At 40.5% G+C, this 22,090-nt stretch overlaps 3 protein-coding genes across 5 annotated transcripts in view; all 3 read left to right on the top strand.

Annotated features, from left to right (window-relative positions):
• Positions 1-475: 475 nt before the first annotated feature.
• LOC138965089 (zinc finger protein 501-like) lies at positions 476-10,190 on the top strand. 2 transcript variants are annotated; one of them, XM_070337223.1, is made up of 3 exons: positions 476-760; positions 7,257-7,373; positions 9,166-10,190. In XM_070337223.1, exons 2-3 carry the CDS (start codon positions 7,262-7,264, stop codon positions 10,188-10,190), a joined length of 1,137 nt encoding a protein of 378 aa, XP_070193324.1. In that variant the 5' UTR covers positions 476-760; positions 7,257-7,261. The 2 variants fall into 2 exon arrangements, with proteins under 2 accessions (XP_070193324.1, XP_070193323.1); XM_070337222.1 differs by having other exon boundaries at positions 481-760; positions 7,254-7,373.
• Positions 2,452-22,090, top strand: part of LOC138965086 (gastrula zinc finger protein XlCGF57.1-like) — a 115,490-nt gene continuing 95,851 nt past the window's right edge. The window contains exon 1 of the mRNA XM_070337219.1: positions 2,452-3,189. The gene's annotated coding sequence lies outside the window, so the exon portion shown is untranslated. The remainder of the gene's footprint in view (positions 3,190-22,090) is intronic.
• On the top strand, positions 9,353-17,798 carry LOC138965082 (piggyBac transposable element-derived protein 4-like). 2 transcript variants are annotated; one of them, XM_070337210.1, is made up of 2 exons: positions 9,353-9,490; positions 13,579-17,798. In XM_070337210.1, the coding sequence occupies exon 2, from the start codon at positions 13,582-13,584 to the stop codon at positions 14,977-14,979; it is 1,398 nt and encodes a 465-aa protein (XP_070193311.1). In that variant the 5' UTR covers positions 9,353-9,490; positions 13,579-13,581; the 3' UTR covers positions 14,980-17,798. The 2 variants fall into 2 exon arrangements, with proteins under 2 accessions (XP_070193311.1, XP_070193310.1); XM_070337209.1 differs by lacking the exon at positions 9,353-9,490 and adding an exon at positions 11,133-11,768.

Raw genomic sequence — 22,090 nt, forward strand, 5'->3', positions numbered from 1 at the left:
TGAATCAACATTTTGCAACAATCAATCACATCAATATAGCGCACAGACTTGCACATTACGTTTCAAGAGCCTAGATTACCATGCAGTGACAAGAGCCTACTCAGTAAAGGGACGTAATGCTGTCTCTACAGCCCAGAGAGACTGTGTGAGTTTAATATATAATCAGTTAATACAGAGTAAAAAATTATTACAATCGATAGTTACCAGTGAAAAGTTATATCGGAACACTCTTATTGTGTTTTTGTTGTTGTAAAATGTAAGATCTGAAACGTTAAAAAATACGCAAAATTGGTGCGTTTTGGTCGAGTGGGATGGGTCGTTGAACTGTGTTGTTACAGCCCGCCGAAGTTATCAAAAGTGTTTTGGCTTTTTTGTAATTCGCCGTTGGTATAAGATTTGGTGCGTTATACAATGCGGCATCTGCTTTTTCAAGACTAAGCATTGGTCACTTTAAAACACAAGGATCATCATTGACAATCATGACTTGTATCCTTTTACATCGCATTCTAAGAAAGAGCAGATTTCTCACTATGCGCGCGGTACATTTCTAGAATCGCGTAGCGCTAAGTTGGAATTCCTACAATGGCGGCCATTGTTGGAATTCCAACAAAGCGCAGGTCATTTCCGGAAAAGCGCCGATGACGAGATGGGTCGCAACAGGTGTACAGCACAGAGATGCAGCTGCCATGATGCCTTTTTCAAGTGCACTGTCAACTGACTGACAAGTCCTACTAGCTGACCACGAGCAAGTGGAAACAGAGTAAGTGACTAACATGCGCCGTTACAATTTAATGAAGGTTGGCATTAAGGTTATAGTTACTTCAAACGCTTGCGGGAATGAAATAAAAAGTTTGTCTGACTCGATGACAGGGCGGTACTGTGACACTGTCGGTAGTTTAACCAGTTCGCTGGCTGGGCTGTGAAACCAGTTACAGTTTGTTACATGTGGATGGCAGCCGGGCTTCTGCCCAAACCAACTCCAGACTGATTGCTGCCCCGTCAATTTCAAGAGGTGAAATTATCCAGGAGGAGAAAAGCATGTCAAGATCTTGCAGATTTGTGATGGAATTTGACACTGACAGATATCACCTAAAATTCGATTTATCAGAAAATGCAACGATTGGTTTTGTTCCTTGCATGAGAAAAGAAATAATTTGCGTGCAAGCAAATTTGTATGTGAAAGGGGCGGGGATGTAGCTCAGTCGGTAGCGCGCTGGATTTGTATCCAGTTGGCCGCTGTCAGCGTGAGTTCGTCCCCACATTCGGCGAGAGATTTATTTCTCAGAGTCAACTTTGTGTGCAGACTCTCCTCGGTGTCCGAACACCCCCGTGTGTACACGCAAGCACAAGACCAAGTGCGCACGAAAAATCCTGTAATCCATGTCAGAGTTCGGTGGGTTATAGAAACACGAAAATACCCAGCATGCTTTCTCCGAAAACGGCGTATGGCTGCCTAAATGGCGGGGGAAAAACCGGTCATACACGTAAAAATTCCACTCGTGCAAAAAACACGAGTGTACATGGGAGTTTCAGCCCACGAACGCAGAAGAAGAAGAAGAATGTATGTGAAAAAAACCAACTTGAAGAGTGAGACGACACGAGTGGAATACAGGCCCAAACTTTGATCAACAACATTAATTTTTTGATGGGAAGGGAGATAGTCAGTATATATGGAGTTTATCATTATGATTATGTGAGATCAGTAAGGCTGGCAGACGTATAGGTACTTCCTACAGCCACCTGTCAGTTTGTTGCTTCTTCTTCTTCTTCTCGATCGCTCAGGTCAGTTTGTTGAGCACTTTGTGGGCTTGAACCCCCGTTTCGTGAGGTATTTATTTGTTGTCATTTATTTTGTGCAGACTAACATTAACAAAGTTTACATCAATCAGTTTTGCGCAATTTTCTATCTAGAAAAATAATGTATCGAAAGCAACCTTTTCCGTATGCTTAAACTTGACGATCCTTCAGATGAGGAATAGTTTTTGGCCAGCTTGAAGGAATAGCAATTAGCATCAAAAGTAAAAAAGAAAGTGGTGTAAGAACTGTGTGTGGTGGTGGTACCTGGATATAATTTGGTCAGTTTCACTTACTCCTGTGTTTTGTTATGTTTGACAGTTTGTGTTTCGGGATGCTCTAGGTATTCGCATTTTCTGTCTGTGCTCTGTGTTGTTGTTTTTTGCAGAATAAGGTTATAAATATAATAGTTATACACAACATCCTTTGTTCATTAAGTATGGCACATTTGGGGATGATTGAGCTTCATTTAGGTCTGCTAGACAGGGTTGTTGACAACTACTGCCTTCATTAAACATTGATGGCGGCAGGCTCAGGCTGGCAGGAAAATAAGGGAGAGGCTGAGCTAGTCACAATACACCAGTTTACATTTTCGCGGAATTCTGTCATGCGTAGAAAGTGGGTTTTTTTTACTCACATGCGAAGCAAAAGTGAGTCTATGTACTCACCCGAGTCGTCCGTCCGGAAAACTTTAACGTTGGATATTTCTTGAACACTATTCAGTCTATTAGTACCAAATTTGGCAAGATGGTGTATGATGACAAGGCCCCAAAAAACATACATAGCATCTTGACCTTGCTTCAAGGTCAAGGTCGCAGGGGCCATAAATGTTGCCTAAAAAACAGCTATTTTTCCCATTTTCTCTGAAGTTTTTGAGATTGAATACCTCACCTATATATGATATATAGGGCAAAGTAAGCCCCATCTTTTGATACCAGTTTGGTTTACCTTGCTTCAAGGTCAAGGTCACAGGAGCTCTTCAAAGTTGGATTGTATACATATTTTGAAGTGACCTTGACCCTGAACTATGGAAGATAACTGTTTCAAACTTAAAAATTATGTGGGGCACATGTTATGCTTTCATCATGAGACACATTTGGTCACATATGATCAAGGTCAAGGTCACTTTGACCCTTATGAAATGTGACCAAAATAAGGTAGTGAACCACTAAAAGTGACCATATCTCATGGTAGAAAGAGCCAATAAGCACCATTGTACTTCCTATGTCTTGAATTAACAGCTTTGTGTTGCATGACCTTGGATGACCTTGACCTTGGGTCAAGGTCACATGTATTTTGGTAGGAAAAATGTGTAAAGCAGTTCTTAGTGTATGATGTTGCTAGGTTTAGTTATTTGACCTTGACCCTGAAGGTCAAGGTCATGTAAAGGTCAAGGTCAAGCATGTGAGTCGTATGGGCTTTGCCCTTCTTGTTAATTCCTTCTTCTTCTTCCAGTTCTGGCGCTACATGATCAAGTACATGGAAGAAAGAAGATAAACTCGATACCTAATGCGATTCTGATTAGTCGAGCATCTCTGCATCGTCTGCACAGCAAACCATGGCGCTAAAGACGATTGAACGCGACGTTGTATTTTCATAAGAGTTCTTGCATAAACTTTAAGTTCATTACATTTTGGTGACATATACACTTGCTCAATTGTTGGTTGTAGTAATGCAGGTTATCAAATAGGGCCTTTTACAGCTGACCGCGCGCTGAGTAATTTTGAGTTACTCCCCTTGGGTACGGGCAAACTCGCTGTCGATACTGTTACTGGATACAGACGAGATGGTCTGCTGCAACTTGTGAAAACTGCACAGCAGTTGGAACTACCGATTAGTTAGATCGATCCGGATTTTACAAGACAGGACGTGCAAGAAAAACTTTCCGAAAAACTTCGACAGATCGGATTTCCACCACGCGATCCTTTTACATCCGAAGAAAAAAGTGACCTATCAAACGCACCCAGGATCGGTGTTGTTGACATCCTGAACTATCTCAGTATCTGATTGAGAAAAAGAACGATTTCGACCAGAAGAAGGCGAAAGCTTACAAATCCTTTGAAGATATAACGCCTTTTTTATGGCCATGACTTTGTGCTCAACTTGAGATACATGTGCAGAAGTGGAAAAGTTTTTCGTCTACACCGCGGAGGTAAAACCGACACAGAGGCAGACAACCTACCTGCACACTTCCTCATATAAACTGTGCATAATCGTCAGCGAAGATGGGGACATTCTGCTGGGATTTTGCCAGTGGGGGGGGGGGGGGGGGGGGGGGGGGCAAGTACTCTTACATTTCACAACATAGGCATGTTAATATTGTTATTGTTAGTATTGTTACTCCTCACTGAAACCAAGTTAAGCAGGCTGTTCACCCTCAATAATGCTTTTACTGTATTAGTACAGACAGTATGTTTGCATGCATACATGCAAATATTAGTTAGCTTCCATGAAATATTGAATATATCCCCATTTCACAGCACTAGGATGGGATGTATGGCACTTTGAATTACTAACAGTAGCACTGCCTCTTCCATACCCATCTCCTTTTTGAAAAGAGTATACCTATGGACCAGTGGCAGTGAATGGTTAATGATCATATGGGTTGCTCTGATTTCATTCATGATCAGGTACATTTGTTTTTTTAACCACACAAACACTTAGACAACAATTATTAGAGTATGAGTTTTTCCGCGTTATGATTTTCATTTAAATCCAAGTCACAGCTTCTGTTTTATGATGAGTGATGTAGTTTGAAACACTTGGACAACAATTATCAGAGTATGAGTTTTTCCGCGTTTTGATTTTCATTTAAATCCAAGTCACAGCTTCTGTTTTATGATGAGTGATGTAGTTTGAAACACTTGGACAACAATTATCAGAGTATGAGTTTTTCCGCGTTTTGATTTTCATTTAAATCCAAGTCATAGCTTCTGTTTTATGATGAGTGATGTAGTTTGAAACACTTGGAGTATGAGTTTTTCCACTTTTTGATTTTCATTTAAATCCACTCTGGAGTCACAGTTTCTGTTTTATGATGAGTGATATAGTTTGAAGTGTTGGTATTAATTTTTCACTGACAATCATTCTGTGCTGGTATTCCCATTTTCACCTGCAGGGTTATGAAATATATGGGGAGAAACTTGGTCAGTAAAATCATCTTCACGCGTGAACTGAAAATTGTCTCTGTTTAAATTACAATGTATTTCGTGAACACACCTGGAGAATGCCCTTGCGTGATTTAAAACTGCCTGCTGTGAATACTGTTGTGATACTATGAATTTTCTTTTGAGAAAAACAAAAGAATGAAAAGCTTGTAACTAGCTTGTGAATGAGCCTCTTACTTCTATGTGGGGCTAGCTGCTTTGAACTATTTTTAATGCCTGAAAAGGATAGTGATGGAAATTACTAGTTTAATGTCAGGTGTGACATACTATTGATTGAACTATTTTGTTTATTAATCTGCAATTTTGTTACAACCTACTTTGTTTATTTGGTGACAAGCTAGTGGAAGGCACTTTTTAGTGCTTGAATAGTACTGTGATGCACATTATTTATCATTTCAGTCTAGTTGTACTCATGATTACAACCAATAGTTCTTGTGATCTTGTACAGTTATGTGATGTCTCTCAGTCTTTTTCCTTGAGGTAAACCATTTTTCCTTTGAACGACACATACTTCAGTTTGACCATTTGTTTTCATTTTTGTGTTCTTGTTGTATGCAACTGCAAGCACCGAGCTGTCATGCTTTTTGTCTGATTTCAGACCATATTCTTTGGGCCATTTGTATGCTGAAGTAGTTTTGTTTTTCTGCCACTTCTGTCAGATTGTGTTTTTGCAGTGAGATTCATGTTCAAAATTTTAGACAAGATTAAAAGAATGATCCTGTTTCTTAAATGCCTTCGTGTTCATTGGTTTGTAGACTATGTGTCACTTGCTGTCTAGTTTTTCAGTGAAATTGTTTTGCTAACTAGCTGCAGTATCACACTTTGGTTTATGGGGATATGAAAAAGCTACATTAAAACATTTCTTCCTCTCTCAGCACATCCCGCAGTGGGGCACTGCGGTTATGAAATTAAAGGCCCCTCCTGTTTTTGGAACCGCAGGAGCTTTCTAGTTTGCTGTTAGGTAGATTTTTGGTTCCTCTTTCCTGTCATGCTCTCTTTTTCTTCGTGAATTCTTTTCTTTTTTCTGCCTTCTTGCTCATTCACCTGTATTTTTTCCAAAAATCTCTTCTCTTGCCGCTTGTCTCGCGATTCATGTATAGTTTAATCTGTTAGTGTTCTGATGTAAGTCCAGCAGTAGATAGGTTAAGCCTATTTTAACATACTGGAAACTGGTAATCTTCCAGTAGGTATTAATTTAGTTTTACTAAAGCCTGCTGGGACACAAGTAATGGGTTAGTGCATTTGTAAACAGGAATCGCTTGACAAGTGGCCCCCTTCATCCCCCCCTTCCTCGTCCTGATATGGCTCTGCGTAGTCGGCTGGACGTTAAGCAACAAATAAACAAACAAACAAAATCTCTCAGCACATAAAGTCAAAGCATGGTACAATCTTTTTTGTTCCATTTATACTTATGAAGAAAAGCAGCATGTCATTTTCAAGTGCCCCCCGACGAAGTGTTTTGTGCAAATGTAGGTGTCTTTGTTGACTTTTTCGATGTTGAACCTGTCGATCGTTCTTCCACATAGTTTAATCCATTTTCGGCACTTTTCTAAATTTCTAGAGGGTTTGGAAAACGGTACCCATCCAACACCGGCCATGTGTGATCTCTCACGGTCTCTTAAATCACTTCCACACACGCCATAACAGCAATGTTTGTGCACCATCGTACAGCTCCACCATTCAAACAACGCGCAAAAGTGGCTGACTTTGCCCGAGGCACAGCGGGCCAAGGTCAAGGTCGCCTAGAATAGCCTTGGTGTAAAAGGCCCTATTCGGTAATGGGAGTCCAAATTGTGCAGAATTCGCAAGATCTTTTTGAAAAAACACGTTTCGGGCAACTCGCAAATGCTGTGTACTTCACCGCACACTACTGTGTGGCATACCTTTTTGCATCCATATAACTATCCCATCAATCCCATCACAATCAGTCGAACTAAAGGTTTATCAAAACTCACACACACAACCAATAACAAACTACCGGCACGGTTGGCCTAGTGGTAAGGCGTCCGCCCCGTGATCGGGAGGTCGTGGGTTCGAACCCCGGCCGGGTCCTGGAGCAAATTTTTGATAAGTGCTTTTGTGAACAAGAAACAATTGACAAATGGCTCTATCCCATCACCCCCCTTCCCTCCGTCGCGATATAACCTTGAACGGTTGAAAACGACGTTAAACACCAAATAAAGAAAGGAACAACCACAGCTCTGCAATAAAATACTTTTATTGGAATTAATATAATCACTGAAAGCCATTTTGTCAGCTTCTATGAATTGCTGAATCTTGTTTTGCTCACAGCAGGGACCATGGCTTCTCACAACAGCATGGAGGAAGGAGACACAGCAGTTTTGTCCGATGTCAAGATAGAGATTGATGTGGCTGAAGAGTGTTGGCACATGACTGAACCACATCCTTATGGTAAGGCTAGAATCACCTCAGATGTGAAAAATGACAAATTCTGAAAATGTCTTTCTTGCTGGCTGAGCTGGTGATGCAACTGGAGTTGAAAATTGGGGGATGTGGACATTTTCTGAGTTAATTGTGTTTAGAGGGAGTACAAACATGTACATATATGTATAGCTAGTTACAACACGAGTGTTTTTTTATATGTCTTGTATTTCAGTCAAGACCCAGCGGATGAATATCATAGGGATCCACGAGCCTGTGGGATCACGAGTGTTGTAACCTGTACACCAAAGACAACGTGGAACACAACATAGCAGAGCTATACTCATAGAACTACTGAGCAAGCCACTGAAAAGTGGCAGTTAAACTCGTGCATTAAAACAGCTAGAACAGTCTTCTGAGCTTCCCCTTGCAGTCCCAGAAAACTGTTCTAGCTGTTTTATTGTTCACAAATGAGTAAAAAAACAAGGAACAGTGGCTCAAACACAGTGGATTTTGCATATTTGTTGGTTAATGAAGTGGCAATTACAGTCTGTTAGTGTCAAGCTCCAAAGCAGACCACAAACAAAATACAGTCTAATCTTGTAATGACAATTTTGTCCTGATGATTTATTGAGTCACTTGAGAAAAAGTGACTCTATGTAATCGGTCAGTGTTAGTCTGTCCGGCCGGCCGTCCGTAGACACCACCTTAACGTTGGACTTTTCTCGGAAACTATCAAAGCGATCCGGCTCATATTTTGTTTAGTCGTGACCTCCAATGACCTCTACACTTTAACGATGGTTTCGTTGACCTTTGACCTTTTTCAAGGTCACAGGTCAGCGTCAAAGGAAAAATTAGACATTTTATATCTTTGACAAAGTTCATCGGATGTGATTGAAACTTTGTAGGATTATTCTTTACATCAAAGTATTTACATCTGTAGCCTTTTACGAACGTTATCAGAAAAACAAGGGAGATAACTAGCCTTTTCTGTTCGGCAACACACAACTTAACGTTGGGCTTTTCTCGGAAACTATAAAAGTGACCGGGCTCAAATTTTATGTGAACGTGACTCCCAGTGACCTCTACACTTTGACGTCTGCTTTGGTGACCTTTGACCTTTTTCAAGGTCACAGGTATGTCTTGAAGGAAAAAAATTGAAATATCATATCTCTGAAACTATTCATCGGATTTGATTCAAACTTTATAGGATTATTCTTTACATCAAATTATTTACATCTGTATTGTGTTGTGAATAGCAATTTCTTCCTGTCCATCTGATGCCTCATATAATATTCAGAACTGCGAAAGTGACTCGATCGAGCGTTTGCTCTTCTTGTCTTAACCTTGTGATGACATTTCAATACCAAAATCCCCTTTGATAGGTCGTGGGATAAAGATGAAATGTCCTATACAGGGTGACGGAATATAGTTATATATATATGGTGATGTCACTCTCTACAAAACCTCCAATGATTTCATCATATCAATTGACCCTGTCTTCACAAGATACCATGGATGAGTGAAGGAATTGCTTCCATGTTGTATATTTGGATTCATTTAGAAACTTAAAAAAAATCTAATTGTTCAAATACTTCAATGTTTGTTAATCTTTTGTTTTGGGTGTAATCATCAAGCCTAACAATGTGTAATAAGAGATGGTTTTCTGTTGCCTTTGAAATTGGCTGCTTCTGCTTTGGGTGTGTTGAATCAGAAAGAAGAATGACATTGTCCAAAACAGGAAGCAGCTAGGAGAAACATTTGATACTAATGATAAATCATATTCTTAAATGGATGTCTTTGGGTGGGTTTTTTTTTCCAGTGCCATTCAGCGAGGTTGTGGCCACAGAGAACACATCTGCCATGCCAACAGTGTCGACATTGGAAGGACAAGCTGTAGACAGCACCCACAGCGATACCTGGGTGAAAGTTCAAGAGGAACATTCAAGTGCTGAGTGTGATACCTGGGTGAAACTAGAGGAACCTTCAAGTGCAAAGTGTGATACCAGGGTGAAACAAGAGGAACCTGCAAGTGCAAAGTGTGATACCTGGCTGAAACAAGAGGAACCTTCAAGTATTGAGTGTGCTGGGTTAACAAAGACTGATGATGTGAAGCAACACCTGTTAACACATACAGGAGTGAAAAAGTATGCATGTACAGAATGTGATGCTAATTTCACACAGTCTGGTAGTTTAAACCGACACATGTTAACACATACAGGTGTGAAAAAGTATGCATGTACAGAATGTGATGCTAGATTCACACGATATGGTAATTTGAAGCAACACATGTTAACACATACAGGAGTGAAAAAGTATGCATGTACAGAATGTGATGCTAGATTCAAACAGTCTGGTAGTTTAAACCGACACATGTTAACACATACAGGTGTGAAAAAGTATGCATGTACAGAATGTGATGCTAGATTCAAACAGTCTGGTAATTTGAAGCAACACATGTTCACACATACAGGAGTGAAAAAGTATGCATGCACAGAGTGTGCTGCCAGGTTTGCACAGTCTGGTACTCTCAAGCAACACATGTTAACACATACAGGTCAGAGAAAGTATGCATGCACAGAGTGTGCTGCTAGGTTTGCACGGTTTGGTTGTTTGAACCGACACATGTTAACACATACAGGAGTGAAAAAGTATGCATGCACAGAGTGTGCTGCCAGGTTTGCACGATCTAGTACTTTCAAGCAACACATGTTAACACATACAGGAGTGAAAAAGTATGCATGTACAGAATGTGATGCTATATTCAAACGGTCTGGTAGTTTAAACCGACACACGTTCACACATGTATACAGGAGTGAAAAAGTATGCATGTGGGTCATTCCATAAAGCTGTGTACCTAAAGTGTGACATGCATCATGGAAATTGAAAGTGTCTGAATAGGTTGTTATTACGGTTTATGTGAAAGATATAGACATATGTCACGTTGCCATGCTAAACAAAAGATAAGTTTAATCTTTTTGGATACGAGGGGTGGTCGGAATGTTGTGTAACATCACACAAGTTTAACGTAACATGGGATCTAAACACACAAGACAGATAACAAAAAGCCATAGTATATAGTAACAAGTTTTTTTTGCTTCACATTTAGAGCGTATTCCGAACAAAATGCAGTCAGGGGAAACAAACTGAACAAGTTATAGGTAACAAAAACGTATTTTTTGGTTGTGTCAAACAACAAACAAACATCGTCTGTGTGAAGTAACAAACAAATCCACTCGTGTGAGTCAATAAATAACATTGAGTCAACATGTAGCTACAAGATGTACACTGAATGCCCAGAATCAGGTTATCATAGAGACAAGTAAGGCTAGGTTAGCCGAAACCCGAAGGTTGAGACGGTGAGCGCGTCTCCGCGAATACAGTTTTGCCTAATATTTGTGCAAATTGTTAAAGCAAACATGACATATCTATATCTATTTTATTCGGGAACTGATCAAAAATACAAAAAAATCATGTTTGAATTTGTCATTACAATTTTCTTAGTTGGGAAGAAATTCAGCCTCGATCAAAAATTATTTGCCCAAAATTCATACAAATTTAGTGTTAACACTTTCGCGACGGGAGGTGACTAAATTAGTAACAGCGCTGACACGCCCATGGACGGAAAGTGACTATTTGAGTAACAGACATACAAGGTACACGACTCGTGATTGCTTCCCGGTTTTTGAAGCTTGCAATAAATTGAGTTGTTTCCCTTGATACATGTGACTTGCTCTTCTGCCATGTGCAAATTGTAGAAGATTAGCGTGTTTTTTTCTAACAAAAAAAATGAATCGAAGGCGAGCCTTGTCACGGGAGCAGATTCTCCGGATGTTGGATCTTGAGGATCCTGTCAATCATGATTCGGACGTGTCGTTTTCGCCTCAAGAAAGCGATATTAGCAGTGAAAGTGAGGAAGAAACAGTGCCAGTGCCTCACCCTGTTGTTGCTAGTAGATCTAGATCTACGAGTCAGCAAATTACACGTGGCAGGGGTGGTACACGCACATCTCGGAATCGTGGAGGTGCTAGGGGGTGTGGCAGCACTGACGACAACAATGGCTGGCTAGAGCCTCCTAATCCTTTTGGGCTCATCAGCGAAGAGGACATACCAACATACACTGGTGTCTCTGGCATGACAGTTCCACTTCCCACTGACAGGACCCCACTGGGATATTTCACATTGTTTGTCGACAATGTTGTCATCGATCGTTTTGTCTTGGAGACAAACAAGTTTGCAAAGCAGGTAAAGGAGCACTTGCCCGACTTCTATTACCTGAAACGATGGGACTGTGATACTGGCACTGATTCAACTGAGATGAGAAAGCTCATAGGAATATTGATGGCCATGGGTGTTGTCAGCAAGCCCACAGAAAGATCATACTGGTCGACAAATTCAATCATGGAGACGCCGTTCTTCAACAAGGTATGTCACCATAATTGTATAATTACCGGCACGGTTGGCCTAGTGGTAAGGCGTCCGCCCCGTGATCGGGAGGTCGTGGGTTCGAACCCCGGCCGGGTCTTACCTAAGACTTTAAAATTGGCAATCTAGTGGCTGCTCCGCCTGGCGTCTGGCATTATGGGGTTAGTGCTAGGACTGGTTGGTCCGGTGTCAGAATAATGTGACTGGGTGAGGCATGAAGCCTGTGCTGCGACTTCTGTCTTGTGTGTGGCACACGTTAAATGTCAAAGCAGCACCGCCCTGATATGGCTCTTCGTGGTCGGCTGGGCGGCAAACAAAAAAACCACAAAAAAATGTTATAATTGTTTTCTTCCTTTTTTTGTGTGTGTACTGCTCTTCATATTATATTTATTATTTTAAAATTTATATCACTATTGCAATTATATATTGTCATTTATGAATTATTTATTCCATATCCCATGACCTCCCTTCTTTGTCTCTGTTACTTCAGTATGGGTATATATGTTGTATTTTTATAGCTCAATAAATACATCATGGACTCCAAAAAATATATGATAGTGAAGATTCCGATTTGGGCAAAGGACTACTTTCCTCCCGACCTTTGACCTCGCGCCGAACAATGTGACACATTTGTATGAAGTTCTAAAATCGTATTGCACGGCTCAGAAAACCAAATCAGTTGCACGCAAAAATGAATCTCAGAACTGATCTGATGTATGAGATGCAATAAGCAAAAGTTTCTTTCATTATGAAAGCAATGCAGGTCGAAAAAAACGAACATTCAACTTACAAGATAACCAGATGCTAGCGAACCAAAACAAAAACACGAGTACCCTCCCCTTGCATCGTTAGCAGACGACTTTTGAGAATCTGTCGGTAGTGTGTTTTGGTGTGCGCCTTCAGCTATCAAACATCGGCTGTTTTACGTGTTTTGCGAGCAAGTCTACTCTTTTGCCTGGCTCTGCAGTAAGTCCACATATTTTTCCGTAATCCAGTCATATTCCTTCAAAATGCAATCAATCGGCGGTGACAGACGTGTCGGTCGCGTTTTCCTCACACCCATACCAGTTTAAGTTCATCCATGCAAACACACTCCCAAAACAGTTTATCACGTAGATACATTTCAAATAGGGAGCAAATGGTTAAATCTAAACCTACATATTTGTTCCCTAAAATTTGCTTCTCTGTCAATAAGCCTAATCAGTACACACGTTCGAGAAAAACAACGTGGAATCGATTCTGAATCGAGTAAGCCAAATGGGTCCCAAACCCGTTTCGCCCGTTCTGCCGACCTGAAACGCAAAACAAAAGAATTGTGCGCTTCAACTAAATTAATTTCTATTCGACTTCATTACTTTCTTGCAACTTATGAACCTTTACTTAAAGCTTTTAAATGGTCTGAAAGTAGTGTTACCGCGTACTTATCGATGCACTCATTCGTTTTATTTTTTCAGCGACGGTCACTTAGTTTAAGGTTGCAAAAGGGCTAAGTCTCGCTGGCAACAGTTTTACCCTGCACAGATCGCAACAGTGCCGCTAGTAGTCTACACTTTGTGTTTGATGGTAGAATGGGATATACAGATTACAACACTCGTGGTTTTTTATATGGCTTGTATTTCAGTCAAGACCCAGCGGGAATATCAATCGAGAGCCACTCGCCAGAGGCTCGTGTCTCCCGATGATATTCATCCGCTGGGTCTTGACTGAAATACAAGCCATATAAAAAACCACTCGTGTTGTAACCTATACATAGTGCACATTTTATTATTACCTCACATACTATATATTTATATATATTGCTGTATTGCAGGTCATGCCACGTGACAGATTCCTCGCCCTCTTCACTTTCTGGCATCTCAATGACAATGAGGAAGCACCCCTGCCAGGCAGTCCTGACTATGACAAGCTCTACAAGATTCAACCGTTCTTCAGTCACCTGCAGGAAAGGTTTTCTTCTGTGTATTACCCGGAAGAAAACATGGCTGTGGATGAGTCCGTTATGCCATGGCGTGGACGTGTGGCCTGGAGACAGTTTATTGCCAACAAACCATGCCGCTACGGAATGAAGCTGTACTGCCTCTATGAAAGCTCAAGCGGCTACATCGTGAAAATGAAAATGTACACAGGAAAAGATGGCAACAAAAGAGAAGTTGATCATGGCACAAATGTGGTCAAAGCTCTAACAGAAGATTACCGCAACAAAGGTCACACTATCTTCACCGACTCATTCTTCACCTCATCCGACCTTGTGACTTACATGCAGGAGAACGGCACTTCTTACGTTGGCACTGTCCCAAAACATCGAAGAGGAAATCCTACCGACATTTCAAGCAAGGATATGAAATTGGCGAAGGGAAAGACCGTTGTTCGGCAAAAAAACAATGTCATTGCTGTTCGATACAATGATCGAAAAGATTTCATGTTGCTGAGCTCAAAGTTCACGGCGGAGCCTGTGGACACTGGCAAGACAGTACGACTGACAAGGGAGCAGCGCCAGAGAGGAGAAAAAGCCAGGAATGCGGTGAAGCCGATGCTTGTACACGAGTACAACAAAAGCATGAATGGCGTTGATCACTTCGACCAGCACCTCAGCTACTATTCTTTCAACAGAAAGACTGTGAAGTGGTGGAAGAGAGCGGCCACTCACTTACTCCACATGGCCTTGGTCCAAGCCATGATTCTGTTCAACAAATATGAGGATAAACCCAAACCCCAGGCAGATTTTGTCCTTGACCTCGTCATGCAGCTGACAAACTGTGGAGTAGCGGAGCGACAAGATCCCGCTGACCCACACGCGGAGCGACAGGATGGAGAGATTTTGGCTGGTGACGATGAAGGACAAGGTAATGATGAAGCAGCAGCAGGAGAGGTTGAAGCAGCAGCAGGAGGGGTTGAAGCTGAAGAACCACCAAAGAAAAGGATGCGGGTCAAGCCAATGGACTTCGAGCGACTCAGCCATGCTGACAACCCTCACAGACTAGTCCCTAACCCACCCACCGCAAAGCGCATGCGGGCGGTCAGAAACTGCGAGTGCTGTACCATTGCTTCTGGGAAAAGACTGACCTACCTCAGGAGAGTGCAGACCTCCTACATGTGCAATGCCTGCAAAGTCCCTCTGTGTCCAGACCCATGCTTCAGCATCTACCACTCAACGAAGGACTATAAGCGCGAAATGAGACGCTATTATAGCATCAATGGCGAAGGAGAGTAACCATTGTCCTGTGAAACTGAAATGTGCATAGGTGTACAGTTCTTGTATAGAATATAGTCAATGTTTGTAAAGATTTTAGTCAAGCAGTATGTAAGAAATGTTTAGTCCTTTGTACTGGAAACTTGCATTCTCCCAGTAAGGTCATATATTGTACTACGTTGCAAGCCCCTGGAGCAATTTTTTGATTAGTGCTTTTGTGAACAAGAAACACTTAACAAGTGGCTCTATCCCATCTCCCCCCTTTCCCCTATCCCATCTCCCCCCTTTCCCTCGTCGCGATATAACCTTCGTGGTTGAAAGCTACGTTAAACACCAAATAAAGAAAGAAAGAATAGGTGTACAGTTGGTACTTTGTTGTGAACATGTGACATATTCCAGGGGTCGACACTAACTTATTTGGCATGGGGCCACACTGGAAATTGCTGGGGCGGAAAACAAAAATCTGGGGCCCACTCTCAGTATTCAAGTGCGGCAATGCATTGTCTGTTTTTCTTCATCATACTGAAGCCAGGGAAATTCTTTCAACCATTTGACATTGAAATTACGACAGCGTTTCGCGCTTTTGGCTGCATCAGTCTCCTTTTTTCGTTTCTCTCCACCCTGTTCTTCATCTTCATTTCCATGTCTTTTTACACCAGGGATGTGTCGCCACATTTTGCGTTTGGCATTTGAAGGCGATACTTATCTCTCACGCTAAAGAGCGCAATCTAGGAGTTATTTCCCTTGCGGCATTGTCCTTCAACGATTTCAATGTGGTTTTTTTCCTTGACTGCGGCATTGATCGTAACGCAAATTTCAGTGACGACTTTGACTGGCAATTTTTAGTGATTGGCTCTGGCATTAGAATTTTCGGTTTGTCATTGTTGGAATTTATCCTGGGGCGGAGTGGGCCCCAAGCTTCGGCAATGTTTGGGGCGGAACACAAAACTCTGGGGCGTTCTGCCCCCCGCCCCCGTTAGTGTCGATCCCTGTATTCAATGTATGGATTACCTGGACATCATTTGGTGAGTGTCACAGATTTGAGTCAGGATGCTGTGAGTGAATGCGTGATTTGCTTGTTTTTCTCTTTGTACTGTCTCCTTATTTCTGTGTACAATGTTAACAATATTTCAGCTAATTCATAGGTTTTACACCTTGTTTGGTTATTACATTATATATAATACTTTCTGTTAAAAAATAACTTTTAAAAAAGCAGTGGAAAAACAAAAACAAACAAAAAACGTTAAAAAACACAAATTATCCCCCTTTCTTACCCCCTTTGCTAAAACAAATCGCGTGACAAACTTATAAATAGCACGACTGAACTGGAAATCCATTTTTTAATTAGTACACAAAATTTGGTGGTGATTGGACTTAATTCAAGCTTGCTAGACAGATTTCTTTAGTTACTGTTTTTTGGGAAGTTTCTTGGTGGCAAGCTTGGGCAGGCATGACGTTAACGCCGTGGCAGTGCTAGTCACAATAGTGTTAGTCACAATAGTGGTAATGCTTCCGTGCATGATGAAGTGTACAATGATATAATTTTCAGGTAACAAAAAGAGATAATAAAAAAAAAAAGGAAATTCCTTCAGTGACTTTCTTTTACATGGTGTGGAATTGCAATGTACAATCTGCTTGTCCTGGCAAGAGCAAAAAAGTAAAAATTCCACCATTAAATTTATATAACGCGTGAATGCTTTTAGGTGAGTACTTCGTTGTTGAATGTTTTCTTAATTTTTCGGGTGAGGGTTCTTAAAGGTTCTTAAAAAGTCCTTACATTTCAAAGTGAAAATGCCGTGCGAACCAATTTAATGTGATTCTAGGTTCACACAGTCTGGTAATTTGAAGCGACACAGTTCAACACACAGGCGTATAAAAGTTTGCATGTACAGTGCGTGATACAAAGTTCAGTCTTGTAGTTTGAAGCAACACATGTTTACACATACAGGAGAGAAAAAGGATGGCTGGTTCCTAAGGTGGTCATTTGAAGCGACATGTTAAAACATACAGAAGAAAAAGCAAGGTGTCACACACTCCGGACATTTAAAGCGACATATGTTGAAACACACAGGAGCAGAAAAGTGTTCATGTACAGAGTTTGATGCTACGATAACATGATCTGATACATGTACTTTGATGCGACACATTTTCACACAGAAGGTAGATAAAAGTTTGCATGTACATGTGATAAAATCATCCTTCTGTTTGGAAGTATGTGAGCCTGCATGGGAAAACCCGGCTAAAGACGCAGCGAGCAATTTTCGGCTACATGTACAATGGAAATAAGACAGAAGGGATAAAATTATCAATCTTCAGATGTACTGCTAAATCGCTTTATTGATCATCCCACTTCATCATCCCAAAAGGATTTCACTTGTGTATTTGAAAACAGCACTGTACAAAAAATTTACAGTTAGATCAATTCTTTTTTTCTTTTTTTTAAAATATTTGTCAAAGTTTAAAGTTTCATATCATTTCAAAAAGTAAAAATGTTCCCATTTAGCCTGGTTTTCCCATGCAGGCTCAAATATATTAAAAAGAAACAGCCTTGTTTCTTTCTTGCTGTGCAGATTTGGAATTTGTGAATGTATGTGCATTAATTTGCCAAGTTAGTGTCATTTACAAAATAAATTTAGCAAGGAATCTCCATTCCACACTAGATGCAGAGTTTTTGCATGCGTGCATGTAAGTCATCTCATTTGTAGAGGTGTAGTTGATCGGGAACAAAAGGAATGTATCTTCAAGAGGCATTGAATTTCAAACCCATTAAATAAAATTTCATACTTGGTAAAATGTCTTATCCTCCTTAGAACTCCTGAAAATAAACAGTGAAATTTGAATGTTTCTTTCTTTGAAGGTTTCCATTTTGTCAAACCACTCTCTCTCTCTCTCTCTCTCTCTCTCTCTCTCTCTCTCTCTCTCTCTCTCTCTCTCTCTCTCTCTCTCTCTCTCTCTCTCTCTCTCTCTCTCTCTCTCTCTCTCTCTCTCTCTCTCTCTCTGCATGGGACAGCTGACTGTTACTCCTTTGGTCCTCTTGATCATAAATGGCAGAACAGTGGAACCCCCCTTTTAAGACCTTCACAAATGTGAGAAAACTATTTCTTAACAAGTCGCGTAAGACGAAATTACAACATTTAGTCAATCTGTCGAACCCACAGAATAAAACTGCACGCACTGCAGTGTTTTCACGAGGACAAAACAGCTTCGTCAATCAACGCGGCAATTAAGGAAGTCGCTCAATTTTTGCATGCAACACGAAGTAAACAGACATGCAAGAATAGCGTACTGCAGTAAGCAGGAAAGCGCGCTTTTCTGTATTCTTTTTAACTTTTTTAACTTGTTTCGAATAAAACATAATATATTTATATGTTTTTGGAATCAGGAAATGATAAGGAATAAGATGAAATTATTTTTGGATCGATTTCTTAAATAATAATCGAGGTACTAATTAACCTATTTTCGCTAATTGTGATCACATTTTAAGAGTAAACATGATGAAGAATATGATGCACTCAATTTTAAATCTGTTTGCGAAAAATCGATTTTAATGACAACTTTAATGACAACTTTAATGAGCCAACTCATTAATTAATTTTTAAGCCTCCAAGCTGAAATGCAATACCGAAGTCCGGCCTTCGTCGAAGATTGCTTGGCCAAAATTTCAATCAATTTGATAGAAAAATGAGGGTGTGACAGTGCCGCCTCAACTTTTACAAAAAGCCGGATATGACGTCATCAAAGATATTTATCGAAAAAATGAAAAAAGAATCTGGGGATATCATACCCAGGAACTCTCATGTCAAATTTTATAAAGATCGGTCCAGTAGTTTACTCTGAATCGCTCTACACACACACACACACACACACTTTAACGTTGGATATTTCTTGGACACTATTAAGTCTATCAACACCTGATGTGGCCTGATGGTGTATGGTTACAAGATCTCAAAAAACATGTGCGGCAACTTGACCTCACTTCAAGTTCAAGGTCACAGGGGCCGTAATTGTTGTCTTAAAAACGACCATTTTTCACATTTTCGCATTTTTTTCTGAAGTTATCGAGAATGGCAACCTTAGCTATGTATGCTATACAGGGCAATGTAAGCCCTATCTTTGGACACCAGTTTGGTTGACCTTGCTTCAAGGTCAAGGTCGCAAGGGTCCTTTAAAGTTGGATTGTATACATAGTTAGTGACCTTGACCTTGAACTATGGAAGGTAACTCTTCCAAATCTACATATGTGTGAGGGAAATACATTATACTTACAAAAGTGAGTCTATATACGCACCGACATCGTCCGCCTGTCCTTCCGGGCGTCCGGGCGTCCGTCCCCCCCCCCCCCCCCCCCCCCCCCCCCCATCCGTCTGTGAAACCTTTAACATTGTATATTTCTTGGACACTATTAAGTCTATCAACACCAATTGTGGCCTGATGGTGTATGGTTACAAGATCTTCAGAAACATGTTTGGCAACTTGACCTCACTTCAAGGTCAAGGTCACAGGGTCCTTCAAAGTTGAAATGTATATATTTTGAAGTGACCTTGACCTTGAACTATTGAAAATAACTCTTCCAAAACTACATATGTGTGAGGGAAATACATTAGATCTTCAGAAACATGTTTGGCAACTTGACCTCACTTCAAGGTCAAGGTCACAGGGTCCTTCAAAGTTGAAATGTATATATTTTGAAGTGACCTTGACCTTGAACTATTGAAAATAACTCTTCCAAAACTACATATGTGTGAGGGAAATACATTATATTTTCATAATAACTCACATTAGGTTACATATCTTCAAGTTCCAGTTCAGTTTGAGTTAAACTGATATTTGTCAAAAAAGAGAAAACAGGCGCCAGACTAGAGAGAAGTCGGAGAACTGACGTTCCTTGTTCGACTCGATCCCCTAATGACCAGCGATTAGCATTTTAGGATGGAGAACCTTTTGACACAGTATGCACCATAACTTGGATGCAATTACTGAATGTGCAACTCACAATGGCATTAGTTTTCTGTAATTATTTTCTTTACTGAATAAATATTGTTTTTCTCAGTTTTATTGTAAAATTATTCTGAAAGAAAGATCAAGGTCTGTTCAGCATGTGAGTCGTGTGGGCTTTGCCCTTCTTGTTTCACAATGACCGTAGTCCGCCGCTAGTGCAAGCAGCAAAAACAAGTCGCGTAAGGCGAAAATACATGTACAACATTTAGTCAAGTAGCTGTCGAACTCACAGAATGAAACTGAACGCAATGCAATTTTTCAGCAAGACTCGTAGCATCGTCAGTCCACCGCTCATGGCAAACTGCAAAGGCAGTGAAATTGACAAGAAGAGCGGTGTAGTAGATGCGCTGAGAAGGATAGCACGCTTTTCTGTACCTCTCTTCGTTTTAACTTTCTGAGCGTGTTTTTAATCGAAACATATATCTATATGTTTTTGGAATCTGGAACCGACAAGGAATAAGATGAAAGTGTTTTTAAATTGATTTGGAAAATTTAATTTTGATAATAATTTTTGATTTTCAGAGCTTGTTTTTAATCCAAATATAACATATTTATATGTTTTTGGAATCAGAAAACGATGGAGAATAAGATGAACGTAAATTTGGATCGTTTTATAAAAATAAATGTATTTTTACAATTTTCAGATTTTTAATGACCAAAGTCATTAATTATTTTTTAAGCCACCAAGCTGAAATGCAATACAGTCGAGACCGGATGTAAGAAAGTCGTCGGGACCCACTTTTTGTCTTTCATACATCCGGTCTTTACTAAATCCGGTTAACCGGATGTATGAAAATATTGTGGATTGCCTTTCATACATCCGGCCACGCGTCTGTTACTTGATAAAAGTAGAGGTTTTTTCATATCATTTTTGTATTTATTTGTTTTTTTATGTTTAAATGTTTTGATACATATCCTTGTTAGAAGAAAAGGTTTGTGAATAACAAGTGGAAAAGTACATGTACTTACATACACTGACACAGTCAGGACAACCGATAGAAAGAGCAACTGTTTGTGAAAGGAACTGTACGTCTGCTTTGCATAAGGCCGTGCACTCTCCGCCCCCCACCCCCACCCCCCCCCCCCCACCCCCCACCCCCCCCCCCCCCCCGTGTGTGTGTGTGTGCGCGCGTGTGTGCGCGCGTACGTGCGTGCGCTCGCGCGCACGTGTGTGTGTGTGTGTACGTGTGTATTTGTGTGTGTGTTTGTGTGTGGCTCAACTGTATTGTGTGTGTTCCCTCCACAACACTTTTGCGCTTTTGCCAATGTTTTTGGTCGTGGAAGCTTTGTAATGACCGTTGGCGTAGCAAATAACATTTTCTGAGTTCTCTCTCTCTCTCTCTCTCTCTCTCTCTCTCTCTCTCTCTCTCTCTCTCTCTCTCTCTCTCTCTCTCTCTCTCTCTCTCTCTCTCCAAAACGCACACATTTATAACACACACACACACGCGCGCGCACTGAATACAAAAAGATGAGTTAAACTTAAAACCAGTTTAACGGATTAAAACAACAACAACAACATAAAAAAAAACTGAGTCACACCCACGACCAATGCCTCTGGTTTTAATTGTACAAAAAAATGCCTTCCTGGGCTATTATGGCTCTTCAGTCATGACAAATTTATAACAGGCTAAAATGACTGAATAGACAAACAAAACAGATTATTAATGGAGTTAAACATAAAATCAACAACAACAACAACAAGAACATAACAAGTCGCATAAGGCGAAATTACTACATTTAGTCAAGCTGTGGAACTCACAGAATGAAACTGAACGTGGTCCGCCGCTAGTGCAAAAGGCAGTGAAAGTGACGAGCCTGTTTGGCGTGGCAGCGGTTGCGCTGTGCTTCATAGCACGCTTTACTGTACCTCTCTTCGTTTTAACTTTCTGAGCGTGTTTTTAATCCAAACATATCATATCTATATGTTTTTGGAATCAGGAACCGACAAGGAATAAGATGAAATAGTTTTTAAAACGATTTCGGAAATTGAATTTTAATGATAAGTTTTATATTTTTAATTTTCAGAGCTTGTTTTTAATCCAAATATAACATATTTATATGTTTTTGGAATCAGCAAAATGATGAAGAATAAGATGAACGTAAATTTGGATCGTTTTATAAAAAAATGTTTTTT

The sequence above is a fragment of the Littorina saxatilis genome, linkage group LG4, assembly GCF_037325665.1.
Source record: "Littorina saxatilis isolate snail1 linkage group LG4, US_GU_Lsax_2.0, whole genome shotgun sequence".
Taxonomy (NCBI): Eukaryota; Metazoa; Mollusca; class Gastropoda; order Littorinimorpha; family Littorinidae; genus Littorina; species Littorina saxatilis.

Bases quoted from the DNA above. Each gene is read 5' to 3' on its own strand.
- LOC138965089 (XM_070337223.1), top strand. From the start codon at position 7,262: ATGGCTTCTCACAACAGCATGGAGGAAGGAGACACAGCAGTTTTGTCC. The intron at 7,374-9,165 runs GTAAGGCTAGAA...TTTTTTTTCCAG, and splicing joins GACTGAACCACATCCTTATG to TGCCATTCAGCGAGGTTGTG.
- LOC138965082 (XM_070337209.1), top strand. From the start codon at position 11,133: ATGAATCGAAGGCGAGCCTTGTCACGGGAGCAGATTCTCCGGATGTTG. The intron at 11,769-13,578 runs GTATGTCACCAT...GCTGTATTGCAG, and splicing joins AGACGCCGTTCTTCAACAAG to GTCATGCCACGTGACAGATT.